Source organism: Triticum urartu, chromosome 1A (genome assembly GCF_056163025.1).
Source record: "Triticum urartu cultivar PI428250 chromosome 1A, HENAU_Tu73, whole genome shotgun sequence".
Lineage (NCBI taxonomy): Eukaryota > Viridiplantae > Streptophyta > Magnoliopsida > Poales > Poaceae > Triticum > Triticum urartu.
This window is the reverse complement of record NC_141873.1, coordinates 395,062,184-395,073,050: the sequence shown is the minus strand read 5'-3', so window position 1 is coordinate 395,073,050 and position 10,867 is coordinate 395,062,184. Positions and strand designations below refer to the sequence as shown.

Below are 10,867 nucleotides of genomic sequence, written 5' to 3'. Positions count from 1 at the left end.
CGTTACTTACTGCTGTCCATATATTTCTGGATTATGGGGATCAAGGCAGGGGGGTGTGGTGGTCATTGACTTTATCAAGAGTGTACAGGCAAGTACATTATAGGGTATTTCCATATAGCATGCGGATTCTGGCGATCATTTGATGATTTGAATGAAAGCTTCCTCCTCACGCTGCCACAGGTATGCCGATGCATGTTTTTGTAGAACAATCAATGCATGAACCGAGAAATTATTTGGAGTAGGTAGAATGGTCTATAAAAAGGAATTAGTCAGAGGAGCAGCTAGCAAAACGTCGTTGTGATTCGTACGAAACTAGTTGCAAGAGCATTGCACCTGTAAAAACATCCATCTGAATTCTAAACAAGTTGTACAATACATATCACACTGGCATGTGAATATTAATTGTAATCGTTCTTGTATTTCCATATATTAATTGTAAAAATATCAAAGTATATCTTGCTCTGGTGGTCAGAATTAGAATGTCTCTGTAACTACTCGCTATAGGAGTTCGGTGTATGCTAAATTTGTATGTTAATGGTGAAATCTTGTATTGTGTCTGAAGAAAGCAAATAGAACAATTCTATGATTGCGTCCATTTGTTCTGATTGCTAGTTAAATTTAGCATTCATTGGACATTCAATGCAGATTTGATGGAAGTTACCATGGGTGATGTCGACGACCAAATGGTGTTGACGATCGACAAGCAAGCTGAAAAGTGAGAAGCCATGGAGCAGGAACAACATGTGTGGAATGCTATCGATGAGGAACAGAAGTAAGTATCTGTCCCTCATGTGTTTCCCCGTGACATTACTTGTATTCTTTGATATTTTTTTTGACCCCCTGTGTTTGCGTTACTGATTAGAAAGGCGGTAGGAAAAACGAAGGCATAAGACGAGAAAGAAAAGCCTGGAAGAGAAGAGGAAAGAGAAGAGGAAGAAGCAAGAGAAGAAGAGGAAAAACCAGGAGGAGGAGTTGCAGGAGGAGGAGGAGTTGCCGGGGAAGAGGAAACATGCTCGTTCAATGAACTGTTCTAAATTTGTTCAAGGAGATACAACAGAGGAGCTACAGGTCATTTTTCTTGCCAGATTTCTCTATTAAACCTCACTCTATACCACAAATCTGCTTTTATACCTTCTTGAAATTGATAGCATGTTCTGAACTTTCTGTGTTTTGTTATCTAGAGACGAGATTCTCCACCTATGACACATAGTCAAAGAGCGACAAGATCACCATTGGTAAGGTCACCGGTGGCGAGCACGTGGAGATCTTCCCTTGGTCTTCTAGCAAGAGTTGTAGCCTCAAAAAGGGGCAGGTCTCCCTCAACGAGGATTGCAAGTTCCCCATTGGAGGAGAGGGCAAATTCGTCCGCGAGATCACCATCGATCTTAGGATCCCCTTCTCCAGTGACTACTCCATTTGAAGGCTCAAAAATTAATCATCCACATGGTGAGTTGGCTTTGTTTTTTCTCTTTTGTAATTACACTTGTATGTAGTTACAAGTTTAAAATGTTCTTGTGAGTTGACATTTTATTTTCTTGCCAATTAACAGTCCGCAAGACAAGAAGGCTAACTTCTGCTGTTTGGAGGGATTTCAAACCAATGTACTTTCTGGTTCAAGTTATTCTACCTCAAATTTGTACTTTCATCAAATCTGGAATGTGAGGTTATTGCTGTAGAAGGAAGCTTCAACAAAGGATGAAGTTGTTCGAGCAATTGTTGGAGAGATGCAAAAAAAGTTTGATAAGTATTGGATGGAATCATATTTGCCAAACTGTATTCCTGTGATCCTTGGTCCACGATTTAAACTTTGCTTCATCGAGTTCCGACTAAAACAAGCTTTTGGTCCAGATGTAGAATGACACTTGCTTATAGTGAAAGAAGTTCTTGACAACCTTTTCGAAGAATATTCTTCACAAATGATGGATGCATTGGATGAGTCAGCACCCCGACAAAAATTTGATGAGGTTGTGAATGAAGAGAATGATCCGTTGGCGGATTGGGACCAACACTTGAATAAGAAGCAACGCCAAACTGCTAGTGAGCTTGCCAGATACTTAGAAGAAGACACATTCACTCGCACGGAGGATTTCAACATTCTTCAATGGTGGCATCTTCACTCGTCTAAGTATCCCATCCTTTCTTGTATAGCTTGTGATGTTCTTGTTGTACAAGCTTCCGTCGTATCGTCAGAGTCGGCTTTCAATACCGGAAAGCGTTTGATCAGCGATTACAGAAGTAGATTGTGCAGCGAGACAGTGGAAGCCTTAATCTGCCTTCAAGATTGGTTTAGATGTAATGATAAGCATGCCAATACTCCTGATCAAGGTCACTACTATTAACTGAGGTATGTGTGCACTACATAATATTGCTAATCAATTGTTCAATTGTAGCAAGCTTTGGGTAAATTCGGGGAGCATTTGAGTTAAATCTGGTTTCTTTTACGTCCATAGTTTCGAGTTGCGCTCTGAGTATAAATTGTGTATGCTGCTAACTTGTATGTATTTATCATCCTTGCAATTATGCTATCAAGATCTGGTCGCAATAATACTCATTAAGGACTTTTATTGGTTAGAATATTAATTTAAGATCATTACCTATTGTGAATTTGTTGCTAGCTATCTGCATTTTTTAAAGATTGTGGTGCTAGCTATCTGCACTTTTTATCCTTGATGGTTTTGCTTCCCTCCTCGACAATGTTAATTAACAATCATTTTAGGGAAGGGAAATACACACTGGTGTATGCTTATGATTTAAGGAACCCTGCTTACTTCTTATTCTTGTTTCTTTTTCATGTAGATAGTACTGTATGTCTTATATAACTTATTAATAAACTTGAATGACCGCAGGTTGAGATGTTTCTGGAGAAAAAATCAGTTGAGTGGACCGAAGATGAGGCCAATCCTGGGACCATTCTGATTTTGATTAATCAAGTGAAAGACCAGTGAGCATAGCTTGGTGTACAAAGGTCGTAAGAATGGAAGATGCTCTTAGCTGATAGTTTTATCATTTGGTGCCGTTTTGAGTCTAGGACTCTAGGTGCTTTCTGTTAATTTTGGAATATGAAGGATGGGGAGTGTGTTGCATATTCCTTTTTGTTCACGTACAGGAGATATTTCTGCTGCTTTGATAGGCGTTTTTAGTTAAGTTGCCGCTGCTTTGTGGATTTTGTTATTCTAGAGGCGACTACTGAATGAAGCTCAAACTCACTAGTGATAATTAGTAGCGATCGTTATGTCAATGTGGGCTAATATTATCCACTGTTTGCCATTTTCACTTTGTATCTACTGCCATGTTTGCCATTTTCACTTTGTATCTACTGCTATTTGTTTTTGTCATACTTTCTGTACATATGTATATACTTCCAGACGCCACATGCTTTGTATGTCAGTGTGGAAGTTCTAGTGATCTTTTGTATGTCAGCTTATCCAGTCTAAGCTTTGTAAATATATACGGCAGTAAATATATACGGCAGTATATGGACGCCACATATCCCGCATGAAAATTAACTGGGCTCGCGCGTAATCCCACATAAAAAGTTGTGGCCAGTGCGGGCAGTCCCACAACATCAGCGGACTGACCATTTACATCCTGACAACAAAGCATCTCCATCATATATCCATCCTGACAACAAAGCATCTCCATCATATATCCATGGCCCTCCCCTAGCAACGAATCTGTAGTCCCCTTCAGAGAAAAAAGACCACAAAGTAATTTTTCTGTACGGGCTTAAACTCAACTCCTGTACGTAGCTGCCAAATTTTCTCAAAGTGATCCGACAGCGTCTTCGCGCTTGGCCGTTTCTGTGATCTGTATAGGCTCATCAGCTTCCAACCCGGCTCGATGTTTTCATCCTCCTCCTCCTCAAAGTTGGAACCGCCCTCTGAAAACCTGCAAAATTCCCAGATGGCCTGAAGTCCACGATCGCGCCGCCGTTGGAAAGCTTCGGGTGGGCAGGATCCTCAACGGCTCCCCCTTGATCACCCTCACTACCAACAGCAAGCGATAACCGCGACATGACAGGCAGGGATCGGAAACGCTCGGACTTGATCAAGTGCTCCCCGCATCTGGGTCATGTCGGAGAGATCGATCGTTCTGCTCTGGTATTTCATCTTTCGTGTCAAATGTATAGACGCAGGTGCGGAGCAAAGCCATGAAGGTACACGTTCATGCATGGTTTGGCAGTCAGCGACTGCTCATGGTGTTCTATGAGCCGGTGATAGCTCTACGAGCAACAAGGTCTACACCCAATAGCACCAGGAATCAACACAGATCAGACGAGACAAGACATATTTGAGCAAGACGACATACATTACTGAAGAAGCAAGGATACAGTGGACACTGCAGACACTCCTCGGCCCAGAGGCAGACCAGCCACCTGACCAAGCCACAGCTTCCGACTTGACCTGACGCTACTCACCGTAGAGTAGCTACGGACTACCGGCTACGAAGCACACATGATCATACTACGTACGATCGCCTACGTGCGCCTGAACTACATTATTCGGTACGTGGACGCTAGGGCAAACCAACAGCCGACCTAAGCAGAGTCATCTTGCTTGCTAGGCTAACGGATCATCTAGGACTTGGTCTTGAACTTGGACTCGTCGATGTCGATGCCCTCCCTGGCCGCGCGCTCGCCGCCGGACTCGTCGTTGGTGCTCAGCCCGCCCTTGCGACCCATCTCGCTGTACCCCTCCTCCCCCATCTGCTCCCTGCGAGTCTGCCCGCCACGGCTGCGCCCTGCACAAATGCAGCATACAGCAATACTAGCAATCAGTATTGGAAGCCACAGATCGCTCGAGTATAGTACAACGACATTTCTCACGCATGCACGTACCTTCGGCGAGGTTCTGCTGCGCCTCGAGGGACTTCCCGCCGGTGCCGCCGGGGACGACGGTCTCGCCCTCGCGGGCCTTGCGGTCCAGCTGCGACCTCTCCTGCTGGCCGGAAGCCATTGCTCTCTCTGCCTTGCTACCACAACCTCAGCTGGGAAACGTTGTGTGACTGCTTGTAAGGTGTTGGTGATTGCCTGATGCTGATGAAGGATGAGGGCATGAGGCACCGGCGTGGCCCTTTTATAGCGGCGGAGGAGGGCGCGTCACGGCGCGGAGTGCCGGCGCGTGTGCCTCTGATGTGTGCGCGCGCCATGCGAGTCTCTTGTGGGGCGACACGTGCGAGCGCGCATGGGCGCATGCCTGCGACGGGCGTAGGGCATGGTTATCTCCGAGAACCAGGAAGTGACCGGAAGGAGCTAGGACACCTGCGTTGTCCTGCATTGTCGTTGGGTCGCCACGTCACGTAGGGTGGTGGTCGTGGAGCACTCCTTGTCATGCCAGCTCTTGTTTGGCGCCCGGTCGGGGGGAGACCAGGCATGCATGGACTAGCCCTACGGACTCCGTATACAGCATCCGGCAGTTTGGAATTTCTAGAGCACCGGGTGCTTGTTCACTTTGGTGCTTTTCTGTTTATATTCTGCCAAAAGCAAGCACTATTATGCACTTTTTTTGTTTTCATGGCAAAAATGCTCTTTTGATTCTGAGCTTACATGCTCCCTTACGAACAGTAAAACTTCAAAACAAATAATAAGAAATTAAAAAGTAAATTCTGATTATTTTTAATAAACATTGATGAATATTTCAACTGCACATTTATCGTGCAGTTTTTTTTCAAGAGCAATTTATCGTGCAGTTTAAATATCCATCAATGTTTAGTAGAAAAATGTTTTTTTTAAATAGTACCTTTTCTTACCTCAGGTACAAAAACTCCATATCCATGTTTTGGATGCTAATATGGGGGAATGTTATCTCAAGAGGTTCCCGACGGAACGATATGCATTGGTGCTAAGTTAAGATGCTAAATGCAGTAAAAAGCTTAGCAACTAATCTTTCCGTTGTGGTGCTTAGCTTTTGTAGCTAAGTCTTCTTCATCTAATATTTTAACACCTAAAGACCTTCATGTATTGGTGGGTAGTATACCTGGTCAAACCCGACGCAGAAAACCCAGGCCCGGGTCGGCCTGACCAGGGCATCGGGCCTAGAAAATTAGGCCCAAGCCCGGCCCGCAAGTGTAAAAGCCCGCCAGGCCTCGGGTTGGGCCTCTTCGGTAAATCACAAAAACTATGGGCCTAGGCCCGGGCCTGGCCTGGCCTTCGGGCTCAAAATCTAGGCCTGGGCCTGGCCCGAGAGCAGCGTCGTGCTGGGGCCAGGTCGGGCTTTTTCGGTCCGGCCGTTTGGGCCGGGCTGGCCATGGCCAGGTATAGTTGATAGTCATTTTGTATAGACCCACGCACTTAGCAAAGTTTCTTTCTGAAGTCAGCATAATGCTCTCTTCTTTTTAATCGCTTTGTCATATCATTTTTTTTTCATATGTGGCAGCTTTACCACCTGCACATCATGGAGCACTAGGAAAGGTCTCAGGTAGCATGGAATGAGAGAATGATGATGTTCTCTCCAGGTGTTTGCTATCAATGACCTTTCTGCACGAACGAAACAGAAAAGACATGCCCAACCCGTTGGACCAAAAGTGACTGCTGTTTTGGCCAATAAAAATGCAGATGTAAAAATCATAGTATTTTTCTAAAAAAAATCTAAAAATCACAGTATCATGACAACTAGATAAAAGAACATATGAAAGTACCATTACGACATGACTATATACAAACCATAACTAAATTTAACATGGTCGCTTTTACCTCCTCGTTCACATGAAAGATAAGAGTTACTAAGACCCAAGCAAATGACGGGATAAGGCTGCTATCCACAACCTGACCAGGAAGCACAAGGAGTAGGTGACGACCCTGTTACTCATGGTCATTTATCTAAGGCTGCTATCCACAACCTGACCAGGAAGCACAAGGAGTAGGTGACGACCCTGTTACTCATGGTCATTTATCCTCCTTGATACTTAAGTTAGCGATTGTGGGCTTATTCTTCTGTGCCTGCAGCACGTACTTTTCGTACATTTATTTTGAACCTTGTTGTATGTTTATGAACTTCTGGTTTCGGTTGATTGTATCCTTATGGGCTTTACTTATAAAGCAGGGCGCAGTGCCTTTTTGGTAAGAGTTATTATGACCCACTATTTAAGAAAATCAACGGTTACTATTATGACATGACAAATTATATACAAAACATATCTAAAAAGTTGCCGAGAGTAGAAGAAAACCAAGAGGAAACAACCCCCCCCCCCCCCTAATGGTATAAAAGCATGGCAATTTTTCGAGACATATGGATAGAAGGAGGTTGCCATGTTGTAAAATACTCGCTCCGTCCCAAATATAAGGACATTTTTCAAGCTTGCATAGTTTGGAAAACGTTCTTATATTATGGGACAGAGAGAGTATAAATTTACTGTGATAGAGAGCATAAATTTACCATGTAAAACAGTTCGTTAACATATGTATAAAGCTGTCACAGGAAAACAAAAGTTTGTCATGATCTAGGAGAAAAGACACTACAAGTCGAAGATTGCATGTGTATAAATTCTTGCACACAAACAAGTTCGGAAGTTCCCACAATGTAGGGAAATAAATAGGAAAAAAATAGAAACAATCAAATGAGTTGCCATGGTCACATGGAAATTGAGATATTTTCGACTACTAAACCATGGTAAGATTTACAAATTTTGTTGAAAAGATTAGTCAGACGTGAAATTTAAGAAATTTTGTTCTCTAAAAAATGGTAAACTTGGAAAGGTTTGCAGTGTTAGCTTAAAAATTGAGATAATTTTAATTCCTAAATCATAGCAAGATTTAGGAAAAAATGTAAGATATTCACATGGCAAAATTTAAGAAAATTTGTTCTCTAGAACATGATAAAGTTTGAAATGTTTATACTGATCGCATGGCACAAATTGTGTTTCCTAAAATCATGGCAACGATTTAGATTTTTTTAATAGTCACATGGCAAATTAAGGGGGGAAATGTTTCTCTAGAGCATGGCAAATTTTGAAAATGTTGCAGTCATCACATGGCAAATTTACAAAAGGGGAAAAAATCCTGAGATAATGGATATCATTATACTTAGAAAATTTGTAAATAGTCACATGGCCGTGCTATATTTTCTTGCAATGCTTAAGCAGATGGCATTGGCCGTGCTATATTTTCTTGCAATGCTTAACTAGATGTCATTCATGGCCGTAAACCCTAACGGCCTGACCCACACCAACATCAACTAGTCATGCACCGTCCAATGTGGCACATGCTCTTCTGCTTGCCCAGATGTCATTCATGGCCCTAAACCCTAACCCACAACAACATCGACTATGCACCGACCAATGTGGCACATGCTCTTCTGCTTGCCAAGATGTCATTCATGGCCCTAAACCTAACCCACACCAACATCGACTATGCACCAACCAATGTGGCACATGCTCTTTCTGCTTCCCCACACCCGAGGCCCTCATCCTCGGCCGTGCATCCCTCCTCCCATGCCGTTCCTCTTCCGAGGACGACTATGCAACTAGGCCTGGAAGGGGCGAATTCAGATCCGAGGGATTCCACAACAAGGCCTCTCTCCTTGAGGACGGTCATGGGAAGCAACACCTAAGTGGTGGACCGCAGGTATTGATGCGGCCGCCTACCTTGCCATCGATGATGCCAACCAGCAACCATTTGTTCATGTACCAGTACGGCCGGGAGTTGTTCCTCTCTACCCAGTTCAAGAAAACAATTTAAGAGCCCACGTTCTGATTCAACATCGACCTGATTTAACAACGACTCACATACATTAGCAAGCTGACTCACGGGCCACAACGACACCTACTACAAGCTAGGATACCTGAAGAACACATGGTCACTACTACAAGCTAAGACACCTAACGCACACATGATCACAGTACATGCGATCGCCTACATGCGTGCTCTCGTCATGTCAAGACCTGACCTTGACCTACATTATTCATTCTTACAAACATGAGCAGACAGCTTGCTCACTACTAGCTAGCTACTCAGCTAGACACTGGGACATCTTGACCTACATTACTTAGGACTTGGTCTTGAACTTGGACTCATCGATCTCGATGCCCTCCCTGGCGGCGCGCTCGCCACCAGACTCCTCCATGGTGCTCAGCCCGCCCTTGCGCCCCATCTCGCGGTACCCCTCCTCCCCGAGCTGCTCCTTGCGAGTCTCCCCGCCCTTGTGCCCCATCTCGCGGTACCCCTCCTCCCCGAGCTGCTCCTTCCGAGTCTCCCCGCCGCGGCTGCGCCCTGCACAAATGCGTACACAACAACGCCAGTAATGAGTACCAGAAGTCACAGATCGCTCAGGCGAAACGCAAGTAGAGGAAGCATACCGTCGGCGAGGTGCTCCTGCGCCTCGAGGCTCTTCCCACCGGTGCCGCCGGGGACGACGGTCTCCCCCTCGCGGGCCATGCGGTCCAGCTCCGACCTCTCCTGCTGACCGGAAGCCATTGCTCGCTGCCTGGGAGCTAGCTAAACGGAAACCGTAAGCGGACGTAGGTTTTGGTATGCGATTGCTCGTGGTGCTCTGTGATTGCCTGATGCTGATGGCGGAGGAGCCATCGGCGTCGCCTTTATATAGCCGGCGAGGAGGTGCGTCGGGTGGCCGGGAGCCGGCGCGTGTACCTCTCCTCGTTCCTGCTCTGTCGACGCGCGTCGTGCATGCAAGCCTCTGGAGGGACGACACGTGGTAGCTCGCATGGGCACCGAATGTGTGTGCACGGGTTGTCCGAGGAAGTGGGGATGAGCTGCTAATGCTGGCGACTCGTGCGTTGTCCCGCGCTGTCGGCCGGTTGGCACGTAGCTAGGATCATGGTTCTAGCACTCGCCATGCTCGGGTGTTCGGCGGCCGGTCGGAGACTGCGCGTCGTGGACTCGCCATGCTGTACCGCGGCGTGCCTCATGCAAGGCTCTGGGCTACGGAGGGACGTACGACATGTGCGAGCATGCGTGGCCATGGGCATATATGTGCGCACGGCTGTAGGCAAAATTTTGTGTTTTGACTCTTTTGACGAACAATTTCAAGATCTGACCCTGATTTAAATTTTTTTCAGGATTTGACCATTTTTCTTACCGTCAGAGGTAGACAGCCTACCGACAGAGCCCCTGACGGTAGGGTACTTATCCACGTCAGCACGCGGAAACGGCCGCCGTCCCTCTCCGTCGCACCCTGCCGCCAGGGGCCCTGGCAGTAGGGTCCGGGCAGTTATTTCCGCCGAAATCCCCGCGCCCCTGCCCATCTCCCCACCCCTCCCCCTCCCCCCGTCGGCATTTCTTCTTTTTCTCCCCCAAGTCGCCCCTCTCTTCCTCTCTCATCTCCTCCACTCCCTTCCTCGGATCTTCACCGTTTGTTGATCGTTTTTGCGGATCGAGATGGCCCCGAAGAGAGAACGTAAGCTCCTCCAATCCCTCCAATTAGTTTTTGCAAACTTGCTTCTGATTCGACACATTATTTGCTTGAAATCCCTCATATTTTTGAACTTAGATTGGATTTTTTTTCACCTAAGATTGATTGTAGTTGTAGTTCTTAGTTCTTTAGTAACTAGTGGTATTGGATATGAACTCTAATCAATAGTTCATATGTTAGTGTGAAGATGAACCCTAGTTTGATGATGCATGTTGATATGATGATATGAAGATGTTGTTTGGAAAATTTTATTTAAAAATATGATGATATGATGTATGTTGGAGGATTTTTTTTGATATGATGCATGTTGATATGATTTGATCCATCATGTGTAGTAGTTGTTGTTGGAGGAATATGCTTAAAATTTTATTTTGATATGATGCATGTTGATATGATTTGAGTTCATTTTTTGTTTATGTATGCTTTATGCTTATGGTGGTTTTGTTTATGAAATTTTATTAAGGCGGCCACCTCTTGCGGACAACATCGGCACACGGTACTCC

The 10,867-nt window shown here is 45.3% G+C and overlaps 2 protein-coding genes across 3 annotated transcripts; both read right to left on the bottom strand.

Moving 5' to 3' along the window:
* Positions 1–4,289: 4,289 nt before the first annotated feature.
* Positions 4,290–5,050, bottom strand: LOC125514169 (late embryogenesis abundant protein B19.1A). Of its 2 annotated transcripts, none has more exons than XM_087522566.1 (2): positions 4,768–5,050; positions 4,290–4,733 (listed from the first exon to the last, which is right to left on the bottom strand). In XM_087522566.1, exons 1-2 carry the CDS (start codon positions 4,953–4,955, stop codon positions 4,577–4,579), a joined length of 345 nt encoding a protein of 114 aa, XP_087378692.1. In that variant the 5' UTR covers positions 4,956–5,050; the 3' UTR covers positions 4,290–4,576. The 2 variants fall into 2 exon arrangements, with proteins under 2 accessions (XP_087378692.1, XP_048535404.1); XM_048679447.2 differs by having other exon boundaries at positions 4,290–4,740; positions 4,838–5,050.
* A 3,655-nt stretch (positions 5,051–8,705) lies between these two features.
* LOC147991389 (late embryogenesis abundant protein B19.3-like) lies at positions 8,706–9,507 on the bottom strand. The gene is made up of 2 exons (XM_087522551.1): positions 9,292–9,507; positions 8,706–9,205 (listed from the first exon to the last, which is right to left on the bottom strand). Exons 1-2 carry the CDS (start codon positions 9,407–9,409, stop codon positions 8,982–8,984), a joined length of 342 nt encoding a protein of 113 aa, XP_087378677.1. The 5' UTR covers positions 9,410–9,507; the 3' UTR covers positions 8,706–8,981.
* Positions 9,508–10,867: the final 1,360 nt, after the last annotated feature.